This window comes from Primulina tabacum, chromosome 7, assembly GCF_025594145.1.
Source record: "Primulina tabacum isolate GXHZ01 chromosome 7, ASM2559414v2, whole genome shotgun sequence".
NCBI classification, from domain to species: Eukaryota; Viridiplantae; Streptophyta; class Magnoliopsida; order Lamiales; family Gesneriaceae; genus Primulina; species Primulina tabacum.
In genome coordinates, this window is record NC_134556.1 from 41873347 (window position 1) to 41887768 (window position 14422).

At 34.9% G+C, this 14422-nt stretch overlaps 1 protein-coding gene across 1 annotated transcript; it reads right to left on the bottom strand.

Moving 5' to 3' along the window:
• Positions 1-1780: 1780 nt before the first annotated feature.
• On the bottom strand, positions 1781-13629 carry LOC142552284 (L-arabinokinase-like). The gene is given in 32 exon segments (XM_075662009.1): positions 1781-1899; positions 1985-2048; positions 3757-3895; positions 3989-4060; positions 4156-4321; positions 4601-4795; positions 4955-5031; positions 5114-5209; positions 5305-5348; positions 5535-5622; positions 5801-5882; positions 5962-6092; positions 6370-6477; positions 6479-6496; positions 7142-7225; positions 7460-7628; positions 7726-7898; positions 8009-8065; positions 8755-8874; positions 9006-9115; positions 9200-9302; positions 9378-9431; positions 9846-9908; positions 9994-10061; positions 10174-10231; positions 10659-10725; positions 11183-11259; positions 11998-12081; positions 12192-12260; positions 12356-12463; positions 13203-13297; positions 13425-13629. Coding segments are annotated over 31 exon segments (2943 nt in total). The 5' UTR covers positions 13293-13297; positions 13425-13629; the 3' UTR covers positions 1781-1790.
• Between the last annotated feature and the right edge of the window lie 793 nt (positions 13630-14422).

Genomic DNA, 14422 nt, shown 5'->3' on the forward strand with positions numbered 1-14422 from the left:
AAGGACCCACGTGGAAGAGAGTGGGGTAGCAGAAGATTCACAATAAAAGAGAAAAATCTCTCCCACAAAGAAAAGAGAATCTCACACATAATTTCCTTCCACCAATCTCACGAGAAGAGGAGGCGGCAACAAAGAGAATTCTCTCCAATTTCTTCCTCCACAACTCACGCACAAGAGAAGAAAAATAAAGGGCGCAATGCTAAGTTTTATTTCTATTCAGGGGATATTTTTGCTATTTCAATTTATCACTGTGAGGCTTTTTGCACTTTAATTTAATATTCGTGTTTTGTTCAAATATTTGTTGATTTATGATTTATTTATATTAAAGTTGTATATTGATTAATCTGACAATTTAATTCGATATATAATTTTCTACTGCTATCCATGAATTCAGTGATCCGTAATTGTCATGAACGATTGGTACATGAGTAGCGATAGATTAGTTGTGTTGTGCTATCATAACATATTTAATCTAAATAAATCAACGAAACTCGATCTATCAATTGCAGCTATCTCGATTGTTAGATTTAGGATTAACAGTTTTCACAAAACGAAAATGCTATTTTTAATTAATATGGAACGCTATCGTGCCCAGTTAATTATTGAAAAGATTTGACTGGATGCTGGGTTTGGTCAATTAAATTAGGAAAACGCAAGGATTTTAGCGGCTATCCCTATAATTCTAAGGTTAATTACTTGTAACTGCATGAATAAATAATATGTTAGTCGATGAACAGTGATACAATTGAATAGTAGAAATCCCTTGAATCGAGCTTGGTAATATTAATTTACATTTAATTAGTCATTCATCTTGATTAGTTATTTCTTCTTGCATGTTAAATTTAGTTTAGTATTTTATTAAATTCATATCTAAAAATCCCCTTTTTTATTTGCATTTTTACTCGAAAGAAATCACCCCCCGTTCCTGTGGATTCGACCCTGCTCACAATTACACTAATTTTATTTAGAGAGTAGGAATTTAAGTTTGATGGCACAACGACAGCACACCAATGTAAATAAATAATTTTTTTTACATAAAATTTAGAAAATAAAGAAGAATGTGAATTAATGTCCAAATCTATCTAAGATGGACAATGAATCACAAAAAAACCCTTAAAAAAACATATTAATTTAATTTGCTAACTTAAATGAACAAGTAAATGTAAAAAAATAATTTTTTGGTATAAAATTTAAGAAATAAAGAGGAATGTGTATTAATGTCCATATTCATTTAAGATGGACAATGAATTACAAAAAAACCCTTAAGATAACCTAATAATTTAATTGATCAACTTAAATGAACAAGGACATATAAAGAAATTCACAATTGAAGTGGTATATTTATATAAATTTAGGGGAAAAAAAGAAGAATGTGTATTAATGTCAAAATATATCTAAGATGGACAATGAATCACAAAATTGACTAAGAAATGTAAATAAATAATTTTTTTACATAAAATTTAGAAAATAAAGAAGAATGTGAATTAATGTCCAAATCTATCCAAGATGGACAATGAATCACAAAAAAACCCTTAAAAAAACATATTAATTTAATTTGCTAACTTAAATGAACAAGGAAATGTAAAAAAATAATTTTTTTGATATAAAATTTAAGAAATAAAGAGGAATGCGTATTAATGTCCATATTCATTTAAGATGGATAATGAATTACAAAAAAAACCTTTAAGATAACCTAATAATTTAATTGGCCAATTTAAATGAACAAGAACATATAAGATAATTCACAATTAAAGTGGTATATTTATATATACGCTAGATTAATTAATAAATCAAGTTCGACGACGAATTCTCAAGTGTCCAAACTTGCCGGCACCTGGAGACGAAGCCTCAAAGACAATAGGCAAATAACCAGTGGCACATTTATATCTCTGCTGAATCTGCAAATTCAGGATTACATTATTGAAAATTATAAAATTTATATAGCAAATTTTATTTTTTTTGGATAATTAAAGAGTGCTCACCTTGAAGAATTTGTTCACTGCTTCTTAAAGAGTTTTTGCCAACAACACAAATCGTCCCTCCAGATCCTCCCTGTGGGGACCCGGACGCTAATCATCTTATTAATCGTCATTGGGACTAATTTAATAAATTATAATACACAGAGTCTAATTTTTTTTTAAATGTGGAACGTAATGGCATACATCTTAACATACACGTCAGTATTAAAAGTACAAATCTTGCACTATATACAATCAGTTTCAACTAAGGTTTAACAACTATATAACAAGTGTTTAAACCCTAACTCTAGTCCAAGTCCGTAGTCTCCACTCTAACTCGATCTTTCTTCACCTCTGTGACCCTGAACCTGTCCCACCTGTTGCCATGCACACATACAGACAAGACAACAGCCGGATAACTCCAGTGAGATATAAATATCCCAGTATAAACAATGTATCAATGCAATCATATAAAACATATATCAAAGCATAAACAATCATTAAAACATGTATTCAATCTGACTACATGCACCAATACGAATCTGTATTTAAGTCAATGACTCGTTATCTCATCTCAACTTCTTTCTAATCTAGGGATCCCGATCTAATTTAGACTTTGGCATGCTGTATCGAATGTCTACAATAGAAGTCGATCTACATCTAAGCTCATCGATACACCGTAAGTCTAGAGTCTTAGCTATTCTGTCAAAGACTCGGCGGTTCTGCCCTAGCTAGGCTGATCTGCCCTAGACTCGGACTCTTGCTCTGCTATAAATTCAATAGACTAAACATATCAACCTGATAATTTGCAAATATCAATGCAATAAAATAAAGTATGTGATTTTGGGAAACTCAAGTCAAACCTAACTCGAGTTGTGCAATCCCGAATCAACATTTATTTATACCTTTCGTTCTGTCGCTCTGATACAATCGAAGTCTCGACTCAAAGCCTGTCAATGTTCAATCTGGCAATGACAATATCAATATATTGTATCAATATTCTATCAAATTCTGACGGAATAACAGTACAATCTTGCGATATCGGTGATGCCATACCAGTATATACTAATTCCAATAACTTATAATCAACCACAGTGCAAATCTGACATCACATCTCAGTCAATTTATATTTGAAATTCATAACAAGTCCATAATCAATCTGTTTCTTAATCTGACTTCGATTCTATGATGTCTACTATGTCAAGAACACCATATTTGAATCATATTCGATTCTGACAACCTCATAATTTCAAATCTTAACAAAACGTAACAAAACTTACGTCCTGTAGTAGCTGTCAACGATAGGAACACAGTACCGAAGTCGGATTCACAATCGGACAGACGGATTGCAATATGAAGGCGTAAGGATTTTCTTGTAGTTCCCGGAAGCTCTTCTCGGTTTCCTCCTTAAAAATTCTGAGGAATGAAACTTGTTATATATCCTAATGCATGCAAAAGCAACGTGTCTATTTTTCATGAATTTCGGTCGGCGCTCGGGCGGTGCTAAACTACCGCTCGGGCGCGGCATTCTCTGTCCAAGCATTTCCAAATTGCACCTTGGCGCTCGGGCGGTCGATCTTTACCGCCCGGGCGCCACTTCTTCTGCCCGCAACCTATATGGGATGAACACTGGCGCTCGAGCGGTCAAAAACTACCGCTCGGGCACCAGACTCTCTGTCCACAAGTTGTGTAATTCATATGCTTGGCCCAATTTGGTCTCGTAATGGCCCGACTATAATCACATTAGTTCAAATTCAATAATCTTCGCTTAACATGATATGAAATCTAGGGCATTACACTCCCCCTGTTATCTTTGCACCATACAAGGTTCCTTCTACAGCCCTTGAATTTTTGCTGTGCTGCATTTCTTGAACCAGCTGAACGAGCCTGTCTGTCCCATTTGAACCGAGTCCACAAGCACTGTAACTGTAGTGACACTGTAAAGAAACGAGTACGTGAGAAGAAAAAACATTTAACGTAACTTGGATACGTAAAAAAGAATTCTAGTTACAACATTAACATAACAATACCTGGTACATCAACTCTCCGAGAGCAGTCAATTGATCGCCTGATGTTGCAGATGTAAGTAAAGCCTTGAAAGCCTGTAGTCATATAAAATCACTATACGTGTACGAGCTAAAATTTGATACAGCAAAATGACATTGAAAACCAATTTTCTTGTGCCTTTTGGCCATACCTTGACTCGGAAATTTTCATATATAGGATGTTTGGTAGCTGCTTTGAGTCCATATTCTCGCTTCTGATCTATTACAGTGACTGAATCGTTGTGGTCGTTATATTTCTTCAAGAAAGTCTCGCCAAGCAAGGTTTCAGGAAGCTGCTTAATGTAAAGAGCTTCGTATCTGAATTTGGGCAAACATTGTGTTGGTTAGAATCCGACATAGGGTTAATGATTAAAGTTGTAGGTCGAGTTTTTGCACGGAAACAGAAGCTATACCGATCAATTAGAGTGGAATTTTAATCTTTTAAATTATTAAGTTGTCCAAGCACCATATTTTCTTCCGTGTCAAACAAGCAACCACTCAGTGCAATGCCAAATAATGCAGAAGATAATTCCCAAAGTTCAACTCTCTAGCAGGCAAGCGCAATTTCAAAAGGGGAGTTTTTTATTATCTTTTCACCTGTGGGGCGATAAGCTGCACAAGTATTCCAAAGATGCCTCGGTTTCAAGTAGTTCGATCCCATCCTCTTCCAGATCATCAGAGGTTGTTCTATCAGTCAAAGACTGAGATAACACTTCTGACGCAACCGACTTTATGATTTTTCAGCCCATAAAGGCTCCTATCCTCACAGATCCATAATCAGCACCACCAACGCTGCAAAAAGATTCATTATTTCAGATGAAAAGATGGAATAGACCACCTAAAAGATATTGCATGAAAATTTAATGAAATACCATTATGAATGTTGAGTTTGTAGGTATGTTCAATTGATAAAAAGGTCCTCCAAGTTAGCACAAGATTTAAAACCTATACCTGTGCCTGATTCCCGAATCGATTCCCCAAAATCTTACATGACTTGGAATGTCCACCAGACCCAATACCTCTGCAGGCTGCACCAAGTATTAAATGTACTAAAATTTTGTTCTAATTTTAACAAGAAAATGTTGGTCTTCCCTGCCAATCCTCAAATACCTGGCAAACCATAGCAAGTAGTTTGTTAGCTTCACCACATGCAGAAGTCATCTGATCCATCACACCACACGGAGCTCCGACCACGTGATTCTCCACCTTCACAAATATGAATATTTACAGAGATTTAAATATCATAAAGATGCAGAAACTACTAGAATATTGCCTATTATGCTCGTTCTCAATGTTCAAACCTTTTGACAGAGCAAAGCAAGATCTCTAGGGTTGATATTTAATCCTGACAAAAGCAGGTGCTAGCATGGTTAGACATAAGATCGATCACATAAGAAGCTAGGGAATGATAAGCGGAAGCATATATGTGTATAAAGAGACCGGATGATGCAGCTAGAGGTCAAATGCATCATGACATAATTTTGAAAAATGGAATAAAATTAGTAGCAAATTAATGGAGTAGTGCGAGAACCATGAGCAGCAGCAACTGCAGACATAGTAGCAACCTCCACAGCTGCAGAAGAAGAGACGCCTTTACCTTCCGGCACAGCAGAAGATACCTGCAACATTCAAAATAAGCTTAAATTAAAAATCCAACTAATCACTTTACTACCAAAGATGCAAAGACACGTTGAAAAAAAGGTGGACAAAGAAAAGAAGCACAAATTCGACAAAATTTCTGAAGATCACAAACTAACGGAAATCATATAACTTTGAATTTATAATTTGTCATCATACCAGCATGCTAATACTATTCTCAAAATGTAATCCAAATTCTTTCATCAACACGAGGATGGTTCCGGCAATATAAGCAGCCCATCTAAAACATTAACATGGTTAGTGCAACGCGTAGGAGACTTTTCAAAAGCAGAGGAATAGACCACAAGTAAGATTTGAACCTTTGGGATGGATCTCGAGAAAAGTAACTTCTGGCCCTCTCATACGACATCGGCTGCTCCCCATCCGTGAAATCCGACAAATCCATATCAAAGGTTGGTCCACGGTTGCTTAATTCAGATCCATAAGATACCTGAACAGATAATAAAAATAACAACAACAATAATATATGTTAAAAACATTAAAATTTAAATTCTGTTGGCATGAAAAAGATGAAATCAGCATTCATTTCTACAAACCTCATAGATTGATAACAAAACTTTATTATTGTCAAATGACACTAAGACTAAGGATAGCTTTGACATGGTACCCTTAAATACTGGCCTCAATCTCATCCCATATCATCTGAAGTTTAGACCACAAACTTTTCGAACTATTTAAGAACTTCACTTAAATGAAGAATCACATACAATTTGTAGAACAGGAGTCGGTCCTTGTCCTTTAGCATCCTGCCGGGCCTGTGCATGCTTCCATAGTCTCTGTTTTGCTGGATGGATCTTTTGCACAGCAACATGACAAGGCTTCTCTGATTGGCATCTGTAGATATATCATGACAACATCATTGAGAAAATGAAATCAATGTGGCAGCAGAAACTCCGATAAAATAACAGTTCAGACAGACTGCATGTTTATCCTCTTGTCGTAACGATCAATTCATGCTTCTTGTAGCATTATTTATACTTGATTTTCTGGAACACAGATTTAAAAAGCCTGAAATACCATGGGTATGTTTGGTTTTTGTTTCCTCCATTCTCAGAAAATATTGTCCAAAAATGCACTTTCTGACAATGAGTTGGAGAATGTAAGAAATTTTTGGATTTGTCTTCTCTGAAATTTTTTTTTTGCAGTATATTTCATGATATGTAAGACCATGTTGGCAATGCAGTTCCTTTAATAACATGCATGGTCTATCATTGGAAGTGATCGAACATGAGATAATGTGAAATTGGGTGAAATGTGGTTTAAGATACAAGATGACAGCAAGGTAAAAATTATTTTCTTTCATATTCGAAAAATGAAAACATTTCCCAGCCAAAACACAAACGCAACCCATTTTTTCCTGCACATCTTTTTCTATTGTTTTGGACTTTGGTGGGGTTGGGTTGGGTTGGGTTGGGTCGGTTCAGGGACGGGGAGTGTGGGTTGGGATTGGAAGTTAGAACTTGGAGTAAATTCACTTACCTGCAATACAAGGCTTCCAGAGTAGTCTGCAATTCCACCCATAACATCTAATCTTCCTGGTGCTCTTGCCACAAAAATGTCTTCCTACACCCGACATTTATTATTGCAAAATAAAGTCTTATATATTAATAGAGCAGCAAGAGTCATCCAACTTCATGGCAATGGATGGACTTTAATTAATACAGTGTCAATGTAACAACAAATATCTACAACTTCATATTTTGGTTTACTTTCTCATGGCATCATTGAAAAATATATTTCCCATGTTGAATATAAAACTCAAGCCAGTACTAGCAAACTGAACTGAATAAAAGATACCTCCCAATGAAAGAGACCAGCAGCAGCTTTCCGATCCCTAATCTGGCATTTCTCGGTACCTTTTCCAGAATCATGGACAACATCAAGTTCTGATAAGCTCTTCAAGAAACTCACAGTATCAGAGAGACCCAAAAAATCTCCATGAAGAATCTCAAAGTCCTCGAGGCATCTAGCACAAGAGACGAAAGAATGTTAAACCAAGAACACGTTCGACACTTGGATGGGCAATGGAAAGTTAGAATTATTGATGGAAAAATGTAACTTACGAAGTCATGATAAAATTATCTTCATCAATTTCAGCGATTGGAGAACCTGTACGAAGACCAAGTTCATTTTCAGCATTTGCATACCAGTCTGGAATGATCAGATCTCTTCCAGGAACTCTCTGGAGTTGATACCCAAGAACAATAGCATCCTGTAATCTCCTAGCCCCACTAAGCTAGAGAGACAATCATATCAAAATCATTGCACGGACTCTAAAAAGGTACATATATCTCATCTTTGCCCAGTAGTGAGAATATGTCCAGGTCAATACCAAGTTAATCTCACCTTGTTGGATGTATAATTTTTCCCTGAAGCCGTATCTTGCAAAATATTAGCTGCAACCTGGAAGTAATTATCTAATCAGAACAATACATTTTTCATAAAATTATAAACAAATATAAAACGGCAAAACCACTCTTTTCAAAGTCATGGATGAAAGATTTTTAGGATTTCAACGAAGATAAAGAAACACAGATGCACAAACAAAAATTAAGTATCATTATAGTAAAATATAACTGGTTATCCAAGTTATTTTGGAGGATTAATCTGATGTTAGACAAATAATTCGATCTGAAATCAGGATAACCTCCATATGAGAAAAAAACAATCTTTTTTTGTTGTCATGAACTCCGCTGAAAAACAAATAATCAAAACGTCTTCAATGATGGAGCCGATTAAGTTGTGCAGTCTGAGGAAAAAATATCATGTATCAGCAAAAACTTAGTAAAATAAAGCTTATTAGAAATAATTCTCTCTTTAACTAACCAGCCTGCAGTAAATCCCTTCCTCCATCTTAGCAAAATATAGGAGAAACGGAAGCACAAACAAGACAGATGATATTAAACTGGACCATTTCTAATCTTGGCGCAAATGAGAAAATATGTCCATCCTAAGGTGAACATATCATGATGCTATGATCCACAATGCCATTTTGTTTGCAGATGATGTTTATCAAAATAAAGCTCGACACAATGCCAGTATTTGGACTTCGCCAAGCAAGATTTTCAAATATTAAAGGAAGGCCAGGATACCTCACCACCGTTGACTCCTCCCTCATAGCAAGGTTTCAAACTAATCGCGCGTTCCAGGTATGGTCTCCAGTGTCCAGTAAGTAAATCCCTTCTAATCATCTCGACTCCAGCTTGATAGAACTGGTAATCGCGATCATATTTTCATCGATCCAGTGAAGAAACAATTGATTTCAGAAAAGGCAAGGACAAAAATTATTTACATCGAGCTCTAATTCACCAAACAAAACATTAAACCACAATAAAAATTTAACCTCAAGCATATTTCTCAAGAATGGCTCCTCATTGAAGTAATCCCTACGTACAAAGACAAATGGTATCTTGAATGCCAGAGACTCGCTAACTGTCCCATATCCAATTTTTCCTGACGTCATGAAAATATACAGATTTATAAACTGCTTGACATGGATAACATATCTTCCATCGCAAAACAAGTTCCGCAACTTACCAAGCATGCAATCAGATGCAGCAATCACATCAGGGGTGTATGTATCTTTTGCCAGCTTTATGAAATTTGGTGGAAGAACCTCAGTATCAGAAGCACCACAAACCTGAACCAGAAAGCAACTAGCAAATAGTTTGACAAAGATACCAGACAATTCACTGATATAGTTCAACAAAGATACCAGACAAAGCCATCCATGAGGCAGGTACTCCTCTTTTAAAGTCCAGCCAGCTGGCTGCAAATAACGGCTATGTTATGATGTGGAGCAAGTGCAAGTAAATGCAGCCAGATTTGAGGGCAACAAACTTTGAAGCAAGAAAGAAAATAAAAATGAATGTGAACTATTCAAATGTAAGTATTATGTGCAGTGGATAAAGCAGCATAGAAACTCAAATAAATCAAAGTTCACCGTGATATTGTCATGTTAGGGACGCATAACAATTGCACGTAATACAAGAAACAATATTTAACAGCAAGTGCAAAATGCAGGACGCACAGATTTTACCACATAAATGGGGTAATAATAGGTTCTGTGAATAATATGATCATATTTTTTTTGTTATAAAATATCTATAGAGATAAAAGTTAATTTGCGGCCAATAACCTATCCACAGTCCTCTTAAAAAATCTTCACAAAGTGACTATTTACCTGTCCACCAAAGTTGAGGATAACAACCTTCACATCTTCCATGATTCCAAGTTCTTTCCGCACCTGGAATGTAATGATAATGAGGCATGAAAGTGGCATGTGTTCAAATTATTTTACAAATTACAAGTTGGTCGTTTTTTTCACATACATCCTCTCGTGACTTGTGTAATCTCCTCACGACCAAAGGAATGTCTATTGCATCATGGAATGCAGGCACTATAACATGTAAATCCATGTGAAATATAATATAAAAAATAAACCTCTTCATCCCATATTTACGGATATAGAAGAAGATGATTAAACTGATTAGTTGTTCATGTTTTCATACTTGGGCAGTATCCTGGGAGGCGAATAAGGAATTCACAATGCGAATAATCTTCTGCAATCTGAAAAAGTCATATGATTAAATTGGAGTCAACTAAAATAGAGTACCAAGAATCGTAATATGAACAATACACAGTAAATGGTTCAAGTGTTTACAAAGCAAAAATGTGAAGAAAATAATCAACTAAACTACAGAGTGGACACACCTAATATCAAGTAAATAAAAATGCTTAAGCATATGAAAAAATTATCAAAGTTCTTAATTGCAATCTTTCCTTAACAGCTATGCACGGCCGCACTGCACTAAAATCACAACCACCAAAAAGCAGAAAACAGAATCTGGAAATGGTAGTGAGTGGCAGGTTGCAACCTTATCATGTATTCCTTTTAAGGATCTTACATGGAGTCTGAACAACACAAAGAAATATACATAAAAGATCAATAAATAGTGAAGAATCGAAGCATGGCTTTACTATGACTGTACATCACCTGCCAAACTATAGATCTGTGATGATAACCAGCAGCCATCACGTATTCAGCATATATGAAATCCCAACTGTGGACATATTAAATGTTTGAGCACAATACATGGATAAAAGAAAAGGAAAACAATAAAAGAAAAATATATAAGAGGAATTCAGTTGAGTAGCTGTATCAGCAATATTCTCTAATACAAATACTAACTAAGACGTCTAGAGTTGGTGATTGTGATGATTGATGCCGTGATTAAAGTCAGGAGGCCAATTGATCAATGCTCTCAATCAAGGGAAAGAGTGCCTTAGAAGTTTAATGGAGATGGTCAATGGCTGTTCATATAATTCCTAATCACATAGAGGAGAAGCAGAACTTAATACATCATAAAAATTGTGCAGAAGTTTTTTTTGCAACCATGTTCCACTTGAGAATTTCCCATCTCCTTCACCATATGGGGGACAGTGTGTGTGTTGTGTATTGACATATTCACACAAACATATATATTGTGAATTGAGAGAGAGTGACAGAGAGATTGTAACCTAAAATTGGTAGCCCAAACAGACCGAATTCCAGCATCAGCTGCAGCTCGACAGGCAACTGGAACAACATCTGATACCTATAGTTGCACAAGCAAGTAAAATACGCAAAATAAAACAAAACACTGTCTTGCAGAAGACATCTGATTGCAAATATGAAGTAGCATTACAGAAAATGAAAATATTCGGTACAAAGCAGAATGCCAGATGGGTGTCAATACCCTTTCAAGCGAAACTGTTCACATGAAGAAAAGATAAGCTGAAATTGCTTACTGCTTGATGGCATTCACATTTCGGCATTTCCTTTATTGTTAGAATATTTAATCAATTAGATAGTTAATTGGTTAAATCAATTGTTAATTTGTTAGTTGAGTCATTTTCGAGATACCATATATACATCACAAATATGAAAAGAAAGCATTAGCATCGCACTCTGTACAAGAACACAGAGACATTTTCTACTCAATACTGTAAAATTACGTTTCTTCTCAAGATTCTTTCCACTTCATTCTTTGGAACTCATATTACTTCAAATTCAATTATATGAATCTGCAAGTGCATTCTTAACAGAAACCATAGACAAAATGTCACTACTTCAGGTTTTTGTTTCATTCATTTTAAATTTCTATTTTATAAATTCTTTCCCTAAAAAGAAATTGTCATTTTTGCACTTCCTTCTTTCATCTCTCCCCTATACTCCCAAAATAAGACACAATTTACACAGCCATCGTAAACTCCCAAGATAAACAAAAAATTCTAAAATCTTCGTGAATGAATAAATTTTGGAGAGGATTATTCATCATAGGATAAATTTTTACCACTAGGTCCGCCTTGATGGACTTTAGCCACTCCACTTCCGTCAAAAAAATATCATCACGAGGTGCAACGGCTGTCTCCGAATACTAAATCAATGAATATAAGGTAATTGGTTAGCGAAGAACAGGATACTAGAGTCAATATTTATTATGATGCACACAACTAATTTCTTTATCATACCAATAACTGAAGATACCTTCTCTAGAGAAGCAAGGCGATCAACTGTCAACGCATCTGCTTGAACTGCTCCACAGTCTAAGAGCACCTACAATTATGGAAAATTAACTGTTGAGTGGATAAGATTGGAAAAGAATATCTGAAGTAAAAGATTATCGTGAAACAGCGCCTTAACAAAGAGACCTTGCGAAGAAATAGCCGAGGAGACTCTATCTCAGACGTAAAAACATATTCTGGTGCACCGGTAACCACATGAACATCATGCCCAGCAAGAATGAGATGTCGAGCAACCTAAAAATGATACAAGATCTCAAAATGAACATAGCATAAAATGGATCAAGAAACAAAAACAAAAAAATTCATCATGTTCCTAATTTATTACTTTAACTGGATGAGAAGGGAAAATGTTCAACTCAAAATCAAATGCGTCCATTGTTTACTAAAATTTGATTTCAGAACAATGCCAATCTATCTGTTGGAACAACTTTGTGAATGTATCTTCCTCAGAAATCGAAGGGATCCACTTTACTAATTAAAAAATAAAACCAGTTGGGATCAAGATAACTTTTTGATTTAGTGAATAAGTATGGGTTCAAAAATCACTAGCAGAGGTACAACAAACATTGAGCAAGACCTGAACATAAATAAAGGAAGTTCGATCATGAATTGAGTGATGAGTTAATAATGAAAAGTCTAGCCAAAGGAAAAATTAACACCTGAAACTGCACTTCAAGTATTTTGGCAGATTGATTAATTTGGACCTTAAAGCTCACTATAAATGAATGTAAACAAGAAAAAGGTTTCTCCACAAACGAAACCGAACAACTACGAATAATCTAAGGAAAAAAGTGACAGATGATCAATGACCATGAACCAGAAATCTTCAATCAAGAAAATAATAAGAACCAACAATTAAAATAAAAAAATAACAAGAATAAACGATTAAGACAATGCAAGTTCCATCTCCATAGGTCCCCCACATCCACGACCCAAAAAGATGTATTTTTCAATAAATGACAAGCAAACAAACCTCAACAACCCGGGTGGCATGGCCAAAGCCATGGCCAGTGACATAGTAAGCAAACACCAAAGGATGCTTTCTAGATTCTTCTGCAACCATCACTACTGAAAAGACGAACAAAAAAATTTCACTTCCTGCAAATGCCTAAATTGTTGGGATTTCGTATATAAAAAAAAAATATATTGTTGGGATTTCTAGAAAATCAAGTCATCGCTCACCGTAACTACGTACATTCAACGGTTTCTTGGGAATATAATTTATGTAGTTGGGGTTCTGATTTGACGTCAAGAGAAGGTGGGAGTCTTTTTGACTGAGATTAGGATAATCTGTTGGACTTTTTGGGTTCCAACCTCTACGCCCATTTCGGCGTATCGGACGAGGATTTTGGCATTATTGTACTAGGAATCTGGTATTTGAAATATTAAAAAGAGAGAGATTTTAATCCACGAATCGAAATAATACTTGGTGCCAACTTGGAATAATAATTATGGGCTTTGCTAAGATATTCTCGTATGCATGCACATCACGTGCTACAACAAAAAAATATAACTACCATATTAATTAAAATTATTATCAAACTTAGCATTCTCTTGTGTAAAATAATGACAATTATATATATGAATAACTAATAAATCGAATTGATTTATAAAATTTTATTATGCTTTTTAATTATTATTTAATAAATATTATGCATAGATATGTGATTCGTAGAGATAATATGTGAATTTTTGAATTTTTAAATTAGATATTGTAGTTATGAGTAAATTATATGAATATATTTATGAAAAATATTATTTTCGTAAAAACTAATTGGTATTGGTATTATAAAGTACAACCACCAAGGGCTTCAATCTTTATATACAAAATAGATATTAATTAAAGACAAAAACTTGTGTGAGACGGTCTCGCAGGTCGAGTTTTGTGAAACCGATTTCTTATTTGAGTTATCCATGAAAAATATTACTTTTTTATGTTAGGAGTATTAATTTTTATTGTGAATATCAGTAGGATTAACCCGTCTCACAGATAAAGATTTGTGAGATCGTCTCATAAGAGACATACTCTTAATTAAAACTAATCGCGAACGACACACACGATGCATGTGTAAAATAATGATTATTATATATATGAATCACGATCATACTTATTGATAGATCGAGTTGTTCATAATGTTTTGTTATAGTTTTAAATTATTATTTGGATAAAGATAATACAATTATGATAAATAT